We start from the raw sequence: 23,309 nt of genomic DNA on the forward strand, positions 1-23,309 counted from the left end.
CCCTCCTCCCTAGGCATCACAGCTAAGCCCAGCCCTTGTCCTTGCTTCATTCAAGAAGGAAATTGCTTCATTTTCTTTTGAGTACAAAGCAAACGGTGAACTAATAGTAGACAAGTACTAGACTTCGAATCATAGAAAAAAATGGCTTGTGTGCAGTATCATTCTTTCAAAGAGCTGTCCAAGTAGTTTCACTCCCCTGCTCTCTCCCCATACCCCTGCGAATTTTATCCCTTCAAGTATGTATCCATTTCCCTTTTGAAAGTTCCTATTGAATCTGCTGCCACTGCCCTTTCAGGCAGTGCATTCCCCATCATAACTTGCTGCATAAAAATAAAAATTCTTCATTACCCCTCTGGTTCTTTTACCAATCATCGAAAATCTTGTCCTCTCATTACCAACCCTCCTGCCAGTGGAAACAGTTTCTTCTTATTAAAACACCTCGTAACTTTGAACGCCTCTATTAAATCTTCCATTAACCTCTGCTCGAAAGAAAGCAATCCCAACTCCTCTATTCTCTTCACATAACTGAACACCCTGATAACAGTATGGTTAACGATTGAAAGCCTTGTCTCCAATGGCCCAGTAGCACCAACCATTATAGTACAAAACCACACAGACCAGGAGGGCCAAGATTTGATTCATAGCCTGTGCCGAGTTGAGCTGATTTCACTCAGCTTTAGTTGGCCTTTCCTTACGGGAAGTGGGGATGGGAAAACATTTCAGCCAGGTTTCCCACTCCTTATTGCGATCAAGTAACCTCAGTTAGAAAGTGCCTGCATGTCTAAAGAGGGCATCTAGTAATCATGTATCCATGCCAGGAAAGGAGAGAAGAAAACTGGGTAATGTGATGAGAGCTGGAAGCCATTAAAGTTTGCCCTGCTGGGAAGGAACCGTGAAGGGTGAAGGCCATAATTGATAAAGATTATTTTATTCGTTGTCATTATTTGTCAAGATTGGAGATGAAATAACCAGCACTTGTGTTGGTCTGCTGCAGGTTTGGCCGTGTGTGTGAAAAGGACTGTTTGGTGAACGGGCAGTTAATTCCAGCGGGGATGACTTTAGAAGTTCCTGTTGGTGTCCTTCACTATGACCCCAAATACTGGCCGGAACCAGAGAAATTTAAACCAGAGAGGTATGTAACAGCCAACAACAACAACTTGCATTTATATAGCACCTTTAACACAGTAAAAACGCCCCAAGGCCCTTCACAGGGGTGTTATCAGCCAAAAAATGACCCTGGAGATATTAAGACAGGTGATAGGTTTTAAGCAGCATCTTCAACACTGCAAAGTTTCAAAAACCTATATTGTACCAGCAACAAGATAAAGAATACTCATAAAAAATGTAGCTGTGTGCATAAAAACATAAATACCATCCAGTTTAATCACCTGTTCATTGACCTGGCTGGTTATATGTTATCTCTCAAAATGTTGTTGTCTCCTCTAGAAATATTGCTGAATTGTGGCATTTCACAGTGTTCAGCCTTAGAGGTAGGCCATGATTATATCTGATTAATCAAACAACCATGGCCACATTTGTTCTCCAGTGAGAAGACCTCGCAAGTACAGTGAAACCTACAGTTACCGCCACTCCACAAAGCAGACACCTCGAAATACGGGAAAGACTTTCATTTATACAGCGCCTCTCACAGCCTAAGGACGTCCCAAAGTGCACTACTAGATTAGTAGGATTGCTGAGGCACTGCTGCAAAGCATGGCAATGACTCCTTAGAGCACGATCCTGCTGTCCTCTCTCAGGATGACAGCATTCACCCTGCTACCACTGTCACTCTGCCAGTGCCCTTGCTGTCACCTGTCAGCCAGCCAGCCAGCCCAGACTCCTGCTGCCGTGCAGAGGTGATGCAGTCCGAAACTGGGCCTTCTAGGGCCAGAGCTGCTCGAGAGCATCCTGCAAGGTCACCTGCAGTTTCCTCCACTGAAAATCAGCAGCCTTCCACCAGCCATGCTACAGCCACTGGAGCAGCACTGCATGGGAGCACTAGGGCAAGCAAAGGCACATGGAAGACAGGCACTAAGTGAAAGAACAAGGGTGATTAGTCAACATTTGTATAGCATGATTTCATTTATAAATTTGGTTTGGAATGTTTATTTTATGGTGGCTTTTACTTTTCCATTGTCACCAAGTTGACACTATGATGTTCAGTATCAGAGAGAAGGTAAGGTGAGAGACTGTTGGTGAATGGGAAATAGGGGTTGTGTTTGCTGGTATCAAAGTCAGATGAGTCGCTCACGGACAGCCTGGCCAGAAAGGGGATGTGCTGATTGCCTCCTCCCTTCCTCCTCCTTCTCCTCCTCCTGGTCCTCAGCTGCTTGTAAGATGATGACGAGGTTGTGCAACATACAAAAGACCACCACAAGTCTTGACACCCACTCTGCTGAGTACTGCAGGGCTCCTCCAGAGCGATCCAGGCAGCGGAATCATTGTTTACGCACCCCAATAGTTTGCTCTATCATATCTTGCGTGGCAGCATGCTGCTTACTTATACGTGGGTTGTGTGCCAGAGTCATGAGCCATTGGATAGCCCTTCTCGCTCAGTAGCCACCCTCGAATTTGTCGGAGTGGCTCAAAATCAGATGGCACAGCGGACTGCATCAGATGGCACAGCGGACCGCATCAGATGGCACAGCGGAATGCTGCAGAATGAAGGCATCATGTCTACTTCCAGGATATCGGACAGTAACCTGCATTGTTCGCTGCCTATGGTCACACAGCAGCTGGAGGCTAAGGGACTGCAATCCCTTCTGGTTGCGGTACATCTCAGAGTTGACATGCAGTGCTGACAAAGTGATGTGCATGCAGTCATTGCCCACTGCACAATGGGGAAGCCTGCAATCCTCCTGGAGCTGGGTGTTCACTCCACCTGCTGCTGTCTGGTAAGAGAGAATGAAATATAGTTAGCTCTCTTTGAATAGAGATCCTCAGTGGCCTCCCTCACACAACAGTGGATGGTAAACTGGAAGATACCCGACACAAAAAAGTTCATGCCAAAGTTACCTTCACAGTCACTGGCAATGCGGTCCTTGCCCTGCTGTATGTTGTGAGACCAGCTTAAGAGAGGATCACCTTAAGAGGCTTTAAGTGCAGGTCACCAGACCAGGGGGTTGTTTTTGTAGTCCAAGGGAGTGAGATGTCTGTAGATGTGGCTGCTGTAGTAGCTGAACATTATATATACATGTTCCAGCTAAGTTATAATAAAAACCCACATATTGTTTGGATATTACTTGGAGTCCCGTGAATCTTCCAATAGTTCACATACCAAAGGAACAAGTAATATTACACTCTGAGGTTGCTGTTGTGGCAGCAGCAAGTGGCAGATTTCAGTGAGGACCTCCTGAGTGAAATGTAGATGTCCCACACACTGTTCCTTGCTGAAGTTCAGGTAGGAAACTTGTTACATAAACACCCTAGATAGATATAGCTTCCTTCTAAGAGCCCTTCTTCTGCTTCTCCTCCTCCCTCTTCCAGCAGGTTGTCCTCCTCTTCAAGGCCTCAGCTCATTCTCACAGTCATGCTGTATTCCAAAGGGAATGCCTACTACTGCACCCATATCTGGGAGCAAGTGGTTTCAGCAGAAGCCTTGATGTCAGGACAAAGTAGTTCAGCACCTGCCACACACTACTCCCTGTAGACTTTCGCAACTTTAAACAATTCTAGAAACCACCGAACACTCGTACAATCGCAGCAACAGCCAGTAGAAATCAATCATCAACTTCATGTATAGAGTACAAAAGCAGGGAAATTATGCTGAACCTTTATAAAGCTCTATTTAGGCCCCTACTAGAGTATTGCATCCAGTTTTGATCACCACACTTTAGGAAGGATGTGAGGGTCCTTGAGAGGGTGCAGAGAAATTTACCAGAATGATTCCAGAGATGAGGAATTTTAATTACATGGTAAGGTTGGAAAAGCTGGGATTGCTCTCCTTGGAGCAAAAAAGATTGAGGGGATATTTAACAGAAGTGTACAAGATTATGACAGGCTTAGATAAGTTAGACAAGGAAAAACTGCTCCCATTAACTGATGGTCCAAGGACTAGGGGACAAAGATTGAAGGTTTTGAGCAAACAATGCAGGGGGAGTGTGAGGAAGAACTTTTTTACACAGTGAATAGTAATGACCTGGAACTCGCTGCCAATGAGGGTGGTGGAAGCAGAGACGATGAATGATTTCCAAAAGAAATTGGATAGGCACTTGAAGGAAGTAAACTTGCAGGGCTACAGGGATCAAGCAGGGGGGTGGAAGTGATTGGATTGCTCTGCAAAAAGCCAGCCTGGAACTGATGGACTGAATGGCCTCCTTCTGTGCTGTACATGACTGTATGACTAATCTGAAAGTAGTTGATGATCATTTTAAATACTGCTGGTGGGCGGGGGGGTGGTGGGGGGCTGAGGGGGGGCGGGGGGGGGGGGGGGTGCTCCTTCCTGCTGCTGAATGCATGTTCAGTTGTGTGAGGCTAAGAGAGAATATTAGCTGGAGCAGTACGCTGCAACATAACAGCGCTTGCATTTAACAGCATTACTCATTGTTTGGTATCATAATCTGTCTACTCCGCACACTTCCAGTTGATGCTGCTTGTGCACATGCCGTCCTCAGCATGACATTGCTCGCACCAGAGGTGTGCGCACACCGGAGATGCCATTTTGGAGCCAAAACGGTGCTTGTAACATCAAAAGATCGGGGGCTAAGCAGCCTAATTTTGCAGCCAATATCTTGTTTCTGGGCTGAATGCTTTTGCACCATGTTATTGTTGAAAGGGCTCTCATTTTATATTACAAATCTCCACATTGATAATCTTGCAATCGCAAAAGGTAAGGTAATCCCGCAGCTCCTTTCTGGGTTTCTTTGGTGGGAAAAACTGAAAGTTACCTTCTCCATTGTTGGTCTACTGTTCATCCACTTAGTCCTGCACATGTCACCTGGATGCTGAAGAATTAACCAGTAGAAGCCAAAAGGCCCCAAGTTGTGTCCTTGAGCTTTGCTGACACTCAGCCCAGGGCACAGCTAGAGCACTGTATTTGGGGTGGGATAGTGAGGGAGTAAAGCAGCCACAGTTTCCAGCCCTGATTACTATCCACTGACCACTGTGAAATAGAAAGTGTGTTTGTGTGTATGCACACACGAGTGTGTGAGAGTGTGAAAACCACATTGGACTTAGCTGTGATACACTCCACATTCAAAAAGCTTGGTAGCAACCATATGGGTTCACATACGAGCTCTGCTCACTAGGAGGTACTGGAAGGTTGCTGGTGCCCACGACCCCAACCTCAGAAAATGTCACAGAAGAGGAAAGGGATAAATTTAAATTTAAATGAAAAAGTGTAGAAAACCATTTCTGCTTAGCTTACTTTCAGCAAGTAAAAGTGAATAAATGAGAAGGTTTGAATGTTAGAACACAGTGGCGCTTGCTGCATTAAAGGATAAATGGTTAAAGCTTCTGTCTTTGCACCTGTTTATGAAAAAGAAGTAATATAAGAATAAATGGTTAAAAGAAAGAAGAATGTTTTAGCTGCAGGAAAACAAACATGAATATCAATTGAGCAGTCTACAGGGAGTAATTGTATTCCTTGCTTAATGTTTATGCAGTAGTGTGGTCTAATCATGCATCCTCTGGGGAAAGATATACTCATCATCTGTCCAGCTCTTTTACAACATCCATTCTTCCCCTTTTATCAGCCCTGTCATTCTTCAAACCCTGTGTTGTTTTAAAATAAAAAAAACAATTTTCCATCCACAGTGTTCAATTCCCTTATGGATGGATGCTTTTACTAATTTGCACCGGGCATGGAGCCAGCAATGCTCCAAAGATGGCAGTGTTGGCCAAGAACAGATAACATGGGAAATTCTATTCCCTTATTTTTTTTTAAGACTGAGGAGACGTATTGGCCAAGATCTTGCTGAAGTGGGGCATGTGGCATGAGCTGGACTTTTTCCCTCACCTTCAGCACGAAATCTTTTTGTGTCGTAACTTGTTGGAAGTGCGAGCTGACAATGGTGCGGTGAGGACACCGGGGCATCTGGGACCTTAGTGAAATGCAGGACCAATAGTGTGTCTCCTTAACCAATGAGATTTAAGCATTGAGGAAGTAACAGAGAAATGATGGAGAAGGAAGGTGAATTAGAGTCAAATCAAGTAGATAGACAAATAAAGAGAGGGAAAGAAAAATCGGATTAAGAGAAGGAAAAAGAGAGAAAGGAAGTTAAAAAAAATTAAAATGTGCCATTAAAAAAATCTCAAAGAACAATTTACTACATGTACGAATAAGACTCCACAGTTTTAATTGTTTAGTTTCCGGGCCAGAGAGGTTAATTGGCATTGCATTAACAATTATCGCAACATTAAAAAGGTACTTAGGCTGTTAGGTTCCAGCCCTAACTTCCAGTGGTATGTTTAATGGTCAATTAATATGCAAATCCATCAGGTTCTTAAAATAATAGTGTGGCTAAGGGCAAGATGTAATTTGTGCAAAGTCAACAGCAAGCAGCGTACATTGACCTGCAGGTTCTAGAGATTCGCAATTCATGGCATAACTCAGCTGGCCAATTTGCATATTAATAACGACAGACATTGATAACACGCTGTTATTTTTTAAGCAAGATGCAGCCTAGTACGAGTTGGGGGTAAGCAGGGAGGGAGATGATGTTTAGCAGCAGAGAAGGAGATCCTGGGTTTTAGTAGCACTGGAGGGACAGCTTTGGGAGTTGACAACACTGTGGTGCAGGTGGAGTTTGGGCAGTGAAGAAGGCTTGTCAGCACAGGGGAGGGTCCTCAAATTTGCCGACCCTAGTTTGTAAGTTTCTAAGAAACCTTTGCAAATATTGAACACCCCCGTGTGTTATTTAATTGCTTTAGACCAGTGCCTGCCAGACTGTCTCTCTGTCTCACTCTCTGCCTCTTTCACAGCTGCCACTAGTAAAATGCTTCCATTTTCTACCAACAGAACACAGGTAATAGAAATCAACACCTTTCTGTCTGCCTGAAAATCTTTCAAATTCAACTCGTTTGTTCTTTATTGACACAATAAAGTATTCATTATAGCTTGCCATGCTTTCAATAGTAAATGGAATTGCTTTCATTTAGCTTTAGTTGAAAACCTACTCAATGTCAAGTTTGTATTCAAATAATTTTCAATAAAAATAAAATGAAATACTTTGACACAGAGCAACACCATTTGACTATTCCACTGAGAAAAATAATTTTTAAATTTGAACATAAACCAAGCCCATCATAATGGAAGTGGATCTGTGTTCTATTCTCCCACACACAACCTCTTTTAAAAAAACACTTCATCTAAGCTTTACCTGTTGTCTAGCTTTTCTTCAAATCATTTCAAAGAAAAAAACTAGTTATCATTCGAGACTGCAGAGTGTATCAGTTGGGGTCACTACATGCTAATGAAACATCATGAAACATTGTAAACTCTGCATATATTCAACTTGCAAGATCTGCCTTCAGCTAATTGAGTCACAGGCCAAGAGCAAAATATCAGTGCAAACCAAGACTTTTGGTAGAAGCTGAGACTTCAAGTAAAAGCATCACTGGACATACTGAAGTCAACTTTATGACACAGCTTATTCATTATATTGTGAAATATAACCTGTTTTTGATACAATATGTAATATTTTTGGGGTTTTACTCTGGATCTTTTCTCTGATTCAGCATCAGCAGGCCTTCCTTACCCTACAACCTGGAGCACACCTTTCTCCTGATAAACAAGAGCTGGACAAAGAGATTGTAATGGAGAATTTTCACGTTATACACGACTGTGGAAATGTATCATGTGCTGTACCATTAGGCCGAGACTCATGGCTGGATTTTGCCGCGAGTGTCGGGAACCCGACATCAGGAATATTTCCGGGTCCAGACCCGGCATTTCAGAGGCTTGCCCGCAAGCTTAATTTTGTAGGAGGCGGCCAATTAGTTGGCTGCCTCTGGATTCGCTGTCCAATTAGGGACGGTGGAAGCAAGAGGGCCAATCAGAGTGCCTGAAATGAAGGGCCGTCAGCTCCCCTGTGAAGACTGTTTGCTGCTGATCTGAATAGAGCAGGAGAGAGCAGCACAAGATGGAGGCGCGATAATGATGGGCAGCCAATCCCTCCCACCCAGCACGATCCAGTCGCTCCATCTGTAGGTGACGCACATCCATTTGCAAGCCTTTACAGGCGGATGGCCTGAGGATTGCCAGGTTGGTCCTCCAAAATTAAAACCTTATATTCATCTCATGGCACTCTGACCTCCTGCTCTGCTCTTGTCTCCTGTGAATAGGTGAGCTGTAGACAAAGCGGAGGCCCTGTGCGCCTTCAGCACAGTTGCAGTCTGTTCGAGAAATGCCTTCTAATTACATCAATAATTGCCATAACTATCGACCTGCTCTCCCGCCTCTGGGAAATGCACGAGGAGGTGGGAACATGTCAGGAAGTCTGCCCGGAGCTTTTATCGGAAATTTCTCATGGCCCAGTTGTTGCCTCCAAAGCTGCCTTCACGGGGCTGAGAGAATTCTGCCATCAGGCTCTGAACAAACAAATGCTTTTATTTAGATAAAGCAAGTGAATGAGCAGTAAACAGTGTAAAACAGCAAATGATACATTTCTCTACTCTCCTCAATACCTAAAACTGGTAAAGATGCCACCAACTTTCTGAACAATGGCTTTAAAACACGAACACATTTCGTGCACTGCTGAATATGTCAGAAGTTCTAGAACTGACCCAGCTCTTCCAGTCAGCAGAAAATTTTAAACGGAGCTCTTCTCTGGCTGGGCAGCTGAGACTATGGCCAGGATTTTAACCGCCCCTGGGAGGAGGGCTGAGAGGCCGGGTGGGGGAGGCCGGTAATTGTGGGGAGCCGGACAGGGTCCTGCTGCCAGGGCATTTTACCAGCAGTGGGAATGGGTTGCCGATTAGCATAATTAAATGTCCAATTAGGGGCTATTTTAAGGGGCCGTCAGCATTTTTCCAATGGTGGCGCCCCCCCCCCACCCGCTGCTTGGGGAAATCACCAGCTAGATGGAGGCAGTCTCCCTACAGTAGCCTAGGGGCCATTGGAGCCAGAGGCTTCACGGCCAAAGAGGGGTCCACGGGCAGGAATGCAACCCCTGTGGGCCCCAACGATTTCCTGCAGCAGATTCCCCTCTGGCCCTTGGCCCCATGACTGTAAAAAAAAAATTTTGATTTACCTGGCCTAGCTCACCAGCTCCCTTGCATGCCTCAGCAGTGATCCCCGCTTTCCAGATGATGCTGCTAGGCTTCAGAGCTGCCACCCTTTGGGCCGGAAACATCAGGAGCCTGCCCATTGCCCTTAATGAGACAGCAGGCCTGCAGGCAGCCAATTAGAAGGCCGCCTGTGGTAAAATTGCCAAAGTGGTCCTGCTGTCTGTGTGCGGACTCGGGAACCATTTTTCACCACGATGTCAGGTTAGCGGTAAAATTCAGGCATGACTCTAGTAACACAGCCATTTTAAAACAAGATGTAATGAATGATTGGATCTCCTAATTATATTAGATCAACAGGCATCCACAGAAGACTGCCTTCCACTGAGCAATACTGAATATACCGCCAATCTGTGGCAATGGCCAATGAGTCTGCGGCCTGGTGGCTAGATTATGCAAGTACAGAGTAATCCCAGCACAGCCTGGTACATTTAATAGCAGAATTTATATTAAAAACTTAGGTGTCACAAGAAAAGGGTTATGTACAAATACAACAGGTAGGCACGGACGCACAGAAGGTAAAATTCTGGTTTAGCATCAAAACAATTGATAACTATTTAGCTGTATTCCATAAGCCTAGTTTTGAATATATGGTTAACCCATTATATCTTTCCTACAGTCATCCCAAAACTACACTCTGTCAATGGTACCATCATTAAGAATGCCTATTTCTACCTCCATAACATCACCCGACTTCGCCCCTGCCTCAGCTCATCTGCTGCTGAAACCCTCATCCACGCCTTTGTTGCCTCGAGGCTTGACTATTCCATTGCGCTGCTGGCTAGTCTCCATAAACTTGAGGTCATCCAAAACTTTGCTGCCTGTGCCCTAACTCACATCAAGCCCTAAAATAAAAGCAAAATACTGCAGATGCTGGAAATCTGAAATAAAAACAAGAAATGCTGGAACCACTCAGCAGGTCTGACAGCATCTGTGGAAAGAGAAGCAGAGTTAACGTCAGTGACCCTTCATCGGAACTGACAAATATTAGCAAAGTCACAGGTTATAAGCAAGTGAGGTGGGGGTGGGGCAAGAGATAACAAAGGAGGTCGAGATTGGACCAGGCCACATAGCTGACCAAAAGGTCACGGAGCAAAGGCAAACAATATGTTAATGGTGTGTTGAAAGACAAAGCATGAGTACAGATTAGGTGTAAATACACTGAATATTGAACAGCAGCAAGTGCAAACCTGAAAAAAAACAGTGGGTAAGCAAACTGAACAAACTAAGATGAAATGAAATAAATGCAAAAAAAAGGATTGTAAAAAATGTAAAAAAGAATGTAAAAAAAAGGAAGAAAAAATAACTAAAAATGAAAGTAAAATGGGGGGCTGTCATGCTCTGAAATGATTGAACTCAATGTTCAGACCGGCAGGCTGTAGCGTGCCTAATCGGTAAATGAGATGCTGTTCCTCGAGCTTGCTTTGATGTTCACTGGAACACTGCAGCAATCCCAGGATAGAGATGTGAGCATGAGAGCAGGGGGGAGTGTTGAAATGGCAAGCAACCGGAAGCTCAGGGTCCTGCTTGCGGACTGAGCGGAGATGTTCCGCAAAGCGGTCACCCAGTCTGCGCTTGGTCTCCCCAATGTAGAGGAGACCACACTGTGAGCAGCGAATACAGTATACTACATTGAAAGAAGTACAAGTAAACCGCTGCTTCACCTGAAAGGAGTGTTTGGGGCCTGGGATAGTGAGGAGAGAGGAGGTAAATGGGCAGGTATTACACCTCCTGCGATTGCAGGGGAAGGTGCCCAGAGATGGGGAGGAGGTAGTGGGGGTAATGGAGGAGTGGACCAGGGTGTCACGGAGGGAACGATCCCTTCGGAATGCTGACAGGGGAAGGGAGGGGAAGATGCGACTGGTAGTGGCATCACGCTGGAGGTGGCGGAAATGGCGGAGGATGATCCTTTGGATATGGAGGCTGCTGGGGTGAAAAGTGAGGACAAGGGGAACCCTGTCACTGGCCTCCTGTCTCTGCTCCCCAGACATCTGAATATTGTTTATTCACCAGCCCCCCTGCTCCACCATTGCCTCCCGATCTTTCAGTTACTATCTTCCTCTCTCCTGGCATTCCCTCCCCAAATCGTTTCACCTTGGCGCCTCATTCTGTACCTTCAGAAAACTCCTAAAACCCTTCTCTTTGATTAGGTTTCATTCTCCCCTTCTCCCACCCTAAATTATCTTGCTGCATGGTGCTCCCTGTCACCTGGTCAACCATGCAATGCCCAGAGAACATGTTTACTTCAAGAACATCCCCTAAGCAGTGGTGTGGGAGTTTGCTGCACATTATAACGTTCTGTTTGCCCTGTTGGTGGTCTGGATTTACTTCATCCGCCGGCATATTTCCTAGGTTTCGTGTGTAGTATGTGCAAAATATTGGAGGAAAAAAGGATGAGGAGAGTCACTGTCATTCTTTAAATCAAGGTATATTCCTTACTTGTACTTCCACTTTAAGTATCAGCCGTGTCACAGTGGGCAGCGCCCTTGCCACTGAGTCAAATGGTTGTGGGTTCAAGTCCCACTCCAGAGACTTGAGCACACAATCCAGCTATTATTTTAATGATCTTTAGTAATCAGAGCAGAGATTCAGGTGCCAGATCCTGATCATAGAGGATTCAGCTTATTCAAACAAAGTGATTATTGACAACGCATCCGGCAGCTGACATCATCAGACTGTGCTAATCTGTGCACATGCGGACAGAGAGCGGGGGTGGGGGAAGCGGGGAGAGATCAGGGGTGGGGGAAGCGGGGCTGGGGAAAGTGGGGAGAGCCCGGCCGAAGACGTTGGTGGTGGCAGGTGCGCCCGCTCTCTCCCCCGCCTGCCCGCCCGCCTGCCTGCCCGCTCGCTGTCTCCCTCCGGCCATTTTTAGGTTGCCTTCGTGTGATTATTTGAGCAGCGCCATCTTTAGTCCTGGCAGCTGCCTGACGTCACAGATTGCGACGTTTTAGTGGCACAGGCTGCATTTGCACATATGCTACTGCTGCGCCACCTAGTGGTTGCGTTGTCAGCAAACGCAGCCTTATTCAAATTAGTGCCAACGTATGTAGTTGGGCTCAAATTGGTCTTCAGAAACGCGCAAAGGACTTAGGAGAGGAATTTCTGTCGCTGCATTTGCTCAGTCCCGGTCGGGTCCCTGAGCTAAGGAACCTTGAAAAACCAAGATTAGTTTTCATGAATACAAATCTAAAGTCAAAGCAGTTCTGTGTACAAAATATAGATCCCAGTTTTACTTCACACCTCTCCCCTACGCCGATTAAATTCATGTCATCTCTTTAATGTCTTTTATCATTAGATTCACTCCAGAGATGAAGGCAGAGCGCCATCCTTATGTGTACCTGCCATTTGGCGCTGGACCCAGAAGCTGTATCGGAATGAGGCTGGCGCTGTTGGAAGCCAAGATTGCACTAGTGCGGATTCTGTCCAAATACAGCTTCCAGACCTGTCCCGAAACACAGGTATGTAGCATTTAGCTCTGGGTGGAATTTTATGATTGCCGCGGCATTCCCGACGGTGGGACTGGAAGTTGGCGTAACTTCCGCGTAGGCTGCAATTTCTGTTTTGAGCGCATTTTTGATGTAAATGAGCTGTGTGGCAACGGGCATGGGAGATACGTGGGATCATGCGGCGGGGGTGGCTTTTCATTGATGGAACCCGTCTTCACTGCCCCAAGCACCATGATGACCACAGATATAAAACATTACGCACTTGCAGCCTCAAGGAGCAGCAGCCTTCCTTTCATGTAGGTATCTTCAGACTAACTTAAATTGAAGCTTTCACTTAAATCAGAATGTTTTTACCTCCCTTATTTTGTGAAAGTCTCCACCAACTTAATTTTATTTCCCTACAGCCAAAGTGAATCTCATGTCAGCCAGCAGACAGCGCCCCACTCTACAGTTCAGTGATAACTCCCTGCAGAATCTCCTCCAGGCCATCAGGGAAAGGTGAGAGGTCCTCTTCCCTGTAGATGGAGTGCAAAGACCCTCCCGCCTCACCAAAGCGGCCTGGTTAGAGGTAGCAGTAGAGGTCTCGAATTGTGGGGTCACTCATTGAACATGGGTGCAGTGCTGCGTGCATCATTGACTTGCTCAGATTGTCAAGGTTAAGTGGTCCTGGCAAAGTAGTTCCATGGTTTTCTTCCCATGCTCCATGTCTTTAAGGTAGAGTACACAAGGAATGCGTGAGCAGCCTCAGTGCCATTCACTAAATAATTTTGCACCAAGATGAAGATTGGCACTGTTTATGTGCTTGGATGTGTTGTACGGGAACCACTGCAGAATGAGTGATGTTGATGTATGTTGTAATGCATCATTTGCCATGTCATTAAATCTACACTGTCTGCTGCAGGATAAATGCAGCCACAACCAGCCTTAATGTGCTACAATGGGAAGAGGGGACCCTGACATAAGACTGCTGACCATGGCTGAGGGGGAGGCATCGGAGATTGCGAGAGAGGAGGGAGGCAGGGCGAGTGGAGATGGTGAGGCAGGAGCCACAAGGCGTAAGGATGAAGTGTCATCTCTGCTCTTGCAGCCATATGTGGAAACTAAAGGAAATTGTGTGAACTCATGTGAAGCACATGTTTAAAGTGCCTCTGTCGGTGTCTCCACTGTAGATGCCTGCACTTGAGTCGTGGACCACAACGTGGCCCAAAAATCCTCCTCTGGAGAGAACGAAGAAGCCAATGCCCTACAGGGTGCATCATCACCTGCTTCTTCTTCCACCTCCGCCAGTGCTGATACATCCACATGGTCCGCGGGGGGGGTTTAAGATTAGAATCTGGGGGACAATCTGGTGGTCACAACACAGACACGTCCCAGCAGCTGAGGAAACATGTACCAGCCGGGTCCCCTGACAATGGGAGGATTGCTGGGGACCAGGCCCCTGCTCAGCCCAATGCTCATGATGATACTCTGTTTGTTGCTACGAGAAGTCTGCTGGATGTGCAGCAAAGCCATGTGGAAAATATGTCGGAGATGCCTGAAGTCATTTTTATATGTGCCATGGAAGAGTTCATGCAATCCATGACATCTGCCAAGTCCCAGGCATTTGAGTGTATGGTTTCCTCAGTGGAGAATTTGGCGAGCTCTGTGGTGTCTGGAGTCATATGCGTTCTGACCTGCACTCCATCACTGTTGCGTGGTCTCCATGCAGCAGAGTCTAAGCGAGAGGGGGACGAGGAACCTGGACCTCCCTCCAGGTGCTCCGTCCCCTCAGGGAGACAGGCAAGTTCCATTGTACACACAGATGGAGGAAGAACACGTGCCACTTCCCTGGAGCCTTCCTGTCAGGACACCCCCAAGGTAAGCAGCGTTTCATCCTCCCCCCTTACCTCCAGCAAGCGACCACACGGGGGATACTCAAGCACCAGTGCTGCAGACCCCCAGTAGGATGAAGCTATCGAGGCCCTGTTCCTCCAGAGGATGCCCGCCATGGTCATCCACAGGAACTGGGCAGCGCACTGAGCAGAATGTCTCCATCTCAGCTGCTAAAGTCAGGTAGCACCAAGACGTAGTGGGAGCAAAAGGAAATTGAAAGAGCTTTGAGCATGACGGTAGCACGGTTATTGTACATATTATGAGAATAGAAAAGATTTATTAATCATTTTTACTTTCGTTAATATTTTGCTTGGTGTCATGAATGAGATGTGCTGATTTTTTTTAATCCATCAGTTGGAAACCTAAATTAAACTTTTAAAAATAAAGCAGCTAAAATGGCCACGACAGTTTGCATTGCAATACCTTATATTCCAAGGTATCGAGGTGGAGATGAATGTCTGGTTAATCTCCCACCAGAACAATGGCTTGCTAATTTTAAATGAAATACCTGCTTTACCTCCATTAACAAGACGTTCAAAGCCATCTTGGAACATTAACACTGATGGAGACGAACCTCAAAGTGTAAACACTGAAACAATATGATCCGAGAGAGACATTGGAATTCTTAAGACTTGAACTAATTAAGATGCACAGGAAAGAGTATACTGGACAATCATGTGACAGGCTCTCGATCTGTGTGAAAACCTGGAGTTTCTTTTGGCTACAGCAGACAAGCATCTGAGTTTTAATCAGTGCAGGACCCAAGTGGGTATCTGTCTGTCTGTCTGTTTCTCTCTCTCTCTCCAGGCAACGCTGTAAGTTTGCATTCAAGTCTATCATTGCTGCTGACAGAGAGTCCAGGGAGAAAACCATCTACATCACTGCCTCCAAGAAAACCCTGAACCAGCTGGCCACCTCTACCAGCCAGACATTTCAGGACTATGTAACTTAATTTTGTGTGTGTGTGTGTATGCGCACGGTGAAAGTTGGAGCATAGTTTATTATTTTACTCAGATCGGGTTTTGGTTTTAAGTGCAATAAACTAACCTCTTTCTTGTTTAAACTCAAGAAAACCTGTCTGATTGGTTCTTTAATGGTCATAGCACATAAAAGGGTTAAACATTCGCTGAATTGGTAAGCACATCCACTGTTTAAAAGCAGTAAATCCTTTTGCGGTCAAACAAGGAAATGGACAATAGGGGTTTGACCTCTTCTCACCTGATCATAGCAGTTGGTTTCAGATGGATACAAAGATGTTTTTTGGAGGCCTGTGGCAGGAATGATGTTTGCAAAGCATCTCAGAAAATGTCCAGTTTCCATTTCTCATTGGAATTTAGCCTTCACTCTTCAATGATGGCTGTTTTCCTATTGATGATTATGAACTTTTTCCAATACTGTCATGCCTTACTTTTGAGTTTCTGCGGTCATAACAATGTTGCTTGCAGTGGTGTGCAGTCACATTCATCATAGCCCATAGATAATTTCAAATGCCAATCATATGAAATTGCAGCAATGCTTCGTTAAGATTGTAGAGATGAATAAGACTTCATGCAAAAGGGAATTTCTGGGGGACTTACGTTTCCCCTCCCAACATTCCTTGATGATGTGGCTTATTGTTGGCTGAAACGTGCATAAATTCGGTTCTCCCTGATGTTCGTTGCATGTCTCTCCAGGGCCCTCATATTGATGATGGCATTGTTGGCATTGTCCTCCTCCTCCTCACACTCTTCATAGTCATCCTCAGCTGAGGAGGACTGGGGTTCCTCCTGTTCCTCCACCTGCAGAATATTGCTGCGTCTAATTGCAAGATTGTGCCAGACAATGATTATTTGTGACACCCTCTGTGACATGTACTGAAGAGCCCCTCCAGACCGGTCAAAGCAACAGAATTGCAATTTCAGAATGTTAATGCTGTGTTCAACGATGGCTCTGGTGGATGCATGGGCAACATTGTATCTCTCTTCAGCAGCACTTTGGGGATGACGCACTGGTGTCATCAACCATGCACAAAGTGGGTAACCCTTGTCACCCAGGATCCAGCCATCCACTTAGGCTGGTTCCTCGAAAACTGCTGACAGCTGGGAGTTCCTCAAAATGTATGAGTCATGACAGCTCCCAGGGAAACATGCACAAACATGCATGATTCTTCCCCTGTGGTCACAAACCACACAAACCAGTTGCACGTTTAAAGAGTAGAAGTCTTTGTGATTGATAAATACTGCAGGTTGGTCCCAGGGAGCTCTAATGGCCAGATGAGTACAGTCAATCACCCCTTGCACTGTAGGGAACCCAGCAATGGCGCAGAAGGCTGCAGACCTTTCTGCTGGCTGTCCTCATCCACAGGTAAGTAGATTAAATCATTGGCACATCGAGAAAGGGCATTGGACACCTGTTTGCACCTGTGGGTCATTGACTGTGAGATGCCCATATGTCGCCTGTGGATCCCCGGAAAGAGCCGCTAGAGTCAAGTGGCTGCAAGTCATGCTGCAGGATCCTACAAATTTCTGTGACCATTTCACGTGACATCCTTAGGCGTCTCTGGCATTGCCTCTCTGACGTTTGTAGGTAACTTGTCCTTGTCCTGAGGATGCGATGATGAGCCAGTGCACGTCTTTATTAAGGTTGTTCCTTGATGTTATCATTTGGAGCATCCTCACCTTGTTCTGCCTGTTGCTGGTGCTCAGGCATCATGAGTTGAAGGTAAAGAGCCCTCTTAGTCTCGCTCTTTGTTCTTCTTCCTGTGGTACTGGACAAATTGGGTGTATGAGACCCATGTTGCTGCGGCTTTTTCGAACAATAAATGTGTGGCGATTCAGCCCTCTGTTCCCAGTGAGCTGAAATATTGAGGCAATGAATATATCTGCCCTTATATCTGCCTTCAAATTGCAGCCAGGTAGAAGACACACCCACTATTGTTTGCTTCCTCCCACCTCTCCTGGCAATCCTTGAGTGTCCATGTGGTTTCCATTGTCATTGGAGAAAATGGTGCATGTGGAATTCAGGGCAAATCTCCCCAGCTTCCAACCTTCTCTTGCTACCTTCCAGCTTGAACCCAATACCTTTGACCCACCCTCTACAAGATGCACTGCATCAACTCACCAAGACTCCTTAGACAGCAACTTCCAAACCCGCGACCTCTACCACCTAGAAGGACAAGAGCAGCAGATGCATGCGAACACCACCACTAACAAGTTCCCATCCAAGCCACACACCATCCTGACTTGGAACTATATCGCCATTCCTTCACTGTCACTGGATCAAAATCCTGGAACTTCCTTCCTAACAGCACTGTGGGTGTATCTACATCCCAAGGACTGCAGTGGTTCAAGAAGGCAGCTCACCACCACCTTCTCAAAGGCAATTAGGGATGGGCAATAAATGCTGGCCTAGCCAGCAATGCCCAAATCCCATGAACAAATTTAAAACAAAACACTGGCCTTTTCTGTGTGCAGGGGTTAGATACTGGATCATTGGGTGCAGGGGGTTAGATACTGGCCTTTCACTGGGTACAGGAGGTTAGACATTGGTTCTTTGGGTGCAGGGGGTTATACACTGAATCATTGGGTGCAGGTGGTTAGACACTGGCCTTTCACTAAGTACAGGGGGTTAGTTAGACACTGGCCTTTCACTGGGTGCAGGAGGTTGATTACTATCATCTCTATAAGGGACCATCGGGCTGAAGCACATTGTAGAAATAGAGGGAGTTGTACTCTGTCTCTAACTGTGCTGTACCTAACCTGGGAGTGCTTGATGCTCTCACTGAATGCCTGAAATGGGTGTCAGCGTCAATATACAGTACAGAAAAGAGCACTTAAAAGAGAAATATGAGGAACAAATGATTGAATTAAAAGTATAGATAAATTCTTTCCATTCAATATTTGTAGTAACAGCAAGGTATAAGGAACCTTAACTCTTCAGCATGCAATAAATTATTAATGGTAGCTTCTTTTTTCTGAGAAAAACTTACTTCAAATTGCCTGCCTACCATCAAATATTGAGAGCTTAATCTTCTTCGGTGTATTGTGTTAGTAAAGAACAGTCAGTAACTGCAAGAGGAGTTGCAAATCTCAATATTCTGGGAGATGTCACAGTATGTAATCGCTTTACAGGTTCTTCCAAATGTTAGAGGTGTAGAGTTGGGAGGGAGGCTAGCTATTCTGATGAGTACACCTTTACTATTATGATCAAGCCTGTTATGAGATGTATAGTTTGCTGCAGATATATGGATATCAGTAATTCATAATCAACATACTGTGCAATTCTAAAACAATTACATATTTGTTTGCAAAGGAATATATGCTTTCCACATTACTACTTATCTTGAAAATATAAAGAACAATCATAAGTTTGGCAGAGCAATCCTTCTCTCTGCTCCCAGCTCTTTATCTCTTTCAGTTTCAAGTGGAGGGCGAGAGAAACAGAGTGAGGTGCTGGGGATCCTTTGCATGGACAAGTGTAAGATTGCCATCTTCATGACCTCACTCTTCAAGCTGGCGAGCTGGCTTGAATTCGGGCCTGCCAAGTTGGCGATACCATAGCCTAAAGAATAGAGATAACTACCGAGTGGTGTGAAAGGTGGATCTATACCCTAGTTCAGAAATAATAAACGGATGAAGAATAGCCCCCTTGACCTCCTGTCAGTGCACAGCCTTACGGTGTGTCTGTGTTATAGCCTTTATCCCTTAACCAAGTTACAGCTCCTCCCAAGTTTATTAGGATTCGCAATAACATGCAAGTTTCTATGCAGTAAGAGCCCCAAGTGAAGTGCACCACTGATAACTTAAGTTTGCAAAAAGCTCTCTGCCCATTTGTTGCAGGGTTATTTTCCAGCTTGCTGCTCATGATGGTTAGCTCACTCACGACCATTGCACAAGTTACAGGTTAAGTCAGCAAAAGCTGGAGAAAGGAGGAAGAAACCTCAGGTTTAACCATCAGTGAACTTCACAAGGTGACTTTCTGCCAAGCAGCTCACTTATTGAAAGAAGCAAGCGGAGGACTATGTTTGTGCATAACCTGTTCAAACCTCAGGTACAATTGCTCTATCATTGGTAAAGGAATCAGAGGAGAGATGAGGAGAATTTTATTTATTGCAGCAAGTTGTTACAATCGGAAATATACTGCCTGAAAGAGATTCAATAGTAACTTTCGAAAGGGAATTGGATATATACTTGAAAAGGAAAGATATGCAGGGCTATAGGGAAAGAGCAGGGGAGTGTGACTGTTATGAGTTCTTTATGTTGTTTTATGCAACATAATGAGATGCGTGGACTCCAGCTCGTTGAAGATCTCAATAAGGTTTATTCACAGCTTTTTTTAAATTTATTCATTCGTGGGATGGGGGCATCACTGGCTAGGCCTTCATTTATTGCCCATCCCTAATTGCCCTTGAGAAGGTGGTGGTGAGCTGCCTTCTTGGACCGCTGCAGTCCATGTGGGGTTGAGACACCCACAGTACTGTTAGGAAAGGAGTTCCAGGATTTTGACCCAGTGACAGTGAAGGAATGGCTTTATCGTTCCAAGTCAGGATGGTGTGTGGCTTGGAGGGGAACTTGCAGGTGGTGGTTTTCCTGTGCAACTGCTGCCCTTGACATTCTAGGTGGTAGAGGTCACGGATTTGGAAGGTGCTGTCTAAGGAGCCTTGGTGCGTTGCTGCAGTGCATCTTGTAGATGGTACACACTGTTGCCACTGTGTGTCGGTGGTGGAGGGAGTGAATGTTTGTGGATGAGGTGCCAATCAAGTGGGCTGCTTTGTCCTGGATGGTGTCAAGTTTCTTGAGTGTTGCTGGAGCTGCACCCATCCAGGCAAGTGAAGACTATTCCATCACATTCCTGACTTGTGCTTTGTAGATGGTGGACAGGCTTTGAGGAATCAGGACTAGTGTATACAGTATAAATCAAACTATTTCAGAGTGGCCTCTTTCTGTGCCTGAGAATCATATAAAGTTTAAGGCACAGAAAGAGGCCACTTGGCCCATCATGTCTGTGCCGGCCGAAAAACGATCCCCCTATTCTCATCCCGCCTTCCAGCATTTAGTTCGTAGCCCTGCAGCTTATGGCACTTGAGGTGCATATGCAGACTCCTTTTGAATGAGTTGAGGGTCTCTGCCTTCATCTGGGTGTTATAGTTGCAGAGTGATCATGGCTTCTAGTCACATGACTACATCCTGGTACCTAGCTCATTAGCATACTGAGTTCTTAAAGGGTCATCACTCTTAAAGCGATCATACAACAGTGACTAAATGGATAGCTGTTTCAAAGAGCCAGCATGAGCACAATGGGTTGAATAGTCTCCTCTGCGCTGTTTGCTTCAATGATATTTACCTAAACCTGTCTAATTTTGTGGGTTTCACATGGTCTTACAGAGAGGGTCAGAGCTGGGCTCATATACTCCCTGTTGCCTGGTTGACTGTTGACTGTTGCTCAGTCTGCGATGAGTGATCATGTGCTCTTCTTTTCAGATTCCGGTGCAGATAACATCTGCGGGCACTCTTGGACCTAAAGAGGGAGTGATCCTCAAAATTGTACCAAGAAAGAGTTAAACTCGCAGCTGCAGCCGATTGTCTCAGCAGTCTAACGTAACCAATGCATCTGACTGATGATGAAGACTTCTTAATGATTAACCAATATGTGCGGCAGACTTTAGTGGAGGTTCTGGACCTGGTTTAGATGGGAGATGTAAGTGCTCCTGATTATGAAGTGGTAATTTGTTTATTCCTCAATTAGCACAGTTTGAATTGCTTTAGGTTAGCTCCAGAAAATAATGCACGCATCTATTAATGGTAGTACTGTGATTAAAGATTATACAGAAAATAACAAGCACTAGCAGACTGGCAGATATCCTATTTAATGTTATAGAATACAAAATGTAATCACGGATGCTCAATTTGATAATCTCATATTAAAATAAATTTAATAAAAGCAAAATACTGCAGATGTTGGAAATCTGAAATAAAAACAAGAAATGCTGGAAATACTCAGCAGGTCTGGCAGCATCTGTGGAGAGCGAAGCAGAGTTAACGTTTCAGGTCAGTGAACCTTCATCATAACTGGCAAAGGTTAGAAATGTAATAGGTTTTAAGCAAATAAAGAAGGGGTGGGACAAGAGATAACAAAGGGCAAGGTGTTGATAGGACAGAGGGTCACAGAGAATAACTGAGCAGAAGGTCATGGAGCAAAGACAAATGGTATGTTAATAGTGTGTTGAAAGACAAAACGTTAGTGCAGAGATGGTGTTAATTGATAGAAAAATGAACAGCCCTGGCCCAAAGCACAAACATGAAAAAAACAGTGGGTAGGCACATGGTAAAAAAATGAATGATGAAACAAACTGAAACAAAATAAACAAATAAAAATAAGAAAAAATAAAAAATAATTAAAAACTAAAAAAGGGGGGCCCGTCATGCTCTGAAATTATTGAACTCAATGTTCAGACCGGCAGGCTGTAGCGTGCCTAATCGGTAAATGAGATGCTGTTCCTCGAGCTTGCGTTCATGTTCACTGGAACACTGCAGCAATCCCAGGACAGATATGTGGGCATGAGAGCAGGATGTCTGTTGAAATGGCCAGCAACAGGAAGCTCTGAGTCTTGCTTTCGGACTGAGCGGAGGTGTTCCGCGAAGTGGTCACCCAGTCTCCGTTTGGTCTCTCCAGTGTAGAGGAGACCACATTGTGAGCAGCGAATACAGTATACTAAATTGAAAGAAGTACAAGTAAATTGCTGCTTCACCTGAAAGGAGTGGTTAGGGCCTGGGATAGTGAGAAGAGAGGAGATAAAAGGGTAGGTGTTACACCTCCTGCGATTTGCATGGGAAGGTGCCGTGGGAAGGGGATGAGGTGTTGGGGGTAATGGAGGAGTGGACCAGGGTGTCGCGGAGGGAACAATCTCTTTGGAATGCTGCCGGGGGGGTGGTTGGGGAGGGGAAGATGCGTTTGGTAATGGCATCACGATGGACGTGGCGGAAATGGCGGAGGATGATCCTTTGTTGTAGAGGTTAATGGGGTGGAAAGTGAGGACAAGGGGAACCCTGTCACAGTTTTGGGAGGGAGGGGAAAGGGTGAGGGTAGAGGTGCGGGAAATGGGCCGGATGCGGTCGAGGGCCCTGTGATCCACAGTGGAGGGGAATTCCTCGGTTGAGGACAAAGGAAGACATATCAGAAGTGCTGTCATGGAAGGTTGCATCATCAGAGCAGATGCGCAGAGACTGAGAGAATGGAATGGAGTGCTTACAGGAGGTAGGGTGTGAAGAAGTGTAGTCGAGGTAGCTGTGGGAGTTGGTGGGCTTATAATGGATATTAGTGTACAGCCTATCCCCAGAGATGGAGACAGAGAAATCGCGGAAGGGAAGGGAAGCGTCGGAGATGGACCATGTAAAAGTGAGAGAAGGATGGAAATTAGAAGAAAAGTTGATAAAAGTTTTCTAGTTCGGGGCGGAAGTAGGAAACGGCACCGATACAGTCATCAATGTACCGGAAAAAGAGTTGGGGGAGGGAGCCTGAGTAGGACTGGAACAAGGAATGTTTGACATATCCCATAAGAAGACAGGCATAACTAGGACCCATGCGGTTACCCATAGCAACACCTTTTACTTGAAGAAAGTGAGTGTTGTTAAAGGAGAAGTTGTTCAATGTGAGAACAAGTTCAGCCAGGCCTTCCTTTGTACCCTGCCTTAGACCACTTGAATTCTTATATCATTTCTATAATGTCTTGCACAACCTCAGGACATCCCAAAGCATTTTACAGTCAATAATGTACTTTTGAAGTGGAGT

The 23,309-nt window shown here is 45.4% G+C and overlaps 1 protein-coding gene across 4 annotated transcripts in view; it reads left to right on the plus strand.

Annotated features, from left to right (window-relative positions):
• The window catches only part of tbxas1 (thromboxane A synthase 1 (platelet)), a 325,351-nt gene extending 303,837 nt beyond the window's left edge, over positions 1–21,514 (plus strand). For all 4 annotated transcript variants that reach the window (XM_068051060.1, XM_068051062.1, XM_068051063.1 and 1 more), the window contains 3 exons: positions 995–1,132; positions 12,521–12,683; positions 21,002–21,514. In XM_068051060.1, the coding sequence (XP_067907161.1) occupies positions 995–1,132; positions 12,521–12,683; positions 21,002–21,082 (382 nt within the window). In that variant the 3' untranslated portion in view covers positions 21,083–21,514. The remainder of the gene's footprint in view (positions 1–994; positions 1,133–12,520; positions 12,684–21,001) is intronic.
• Positions 21,515–23,309: the final 1,795 nt, after the last annotated feature.

Source organism: Heterodontus francisci, chromosome 18 (assembly GCF_036365525.1).
Source record: "Heterodontus francisci isolate sHetFra1 chromosome 18, sHetFra1.hap1, whole genome shotgun sequence".
Classification (NCBI taxonomy): Eukaryota; Metazoa; Chordata; class Chondrichthyes; order Heterodontiformes; family Heterodontidae; genus Heterodontus; species Heterodontus francisci.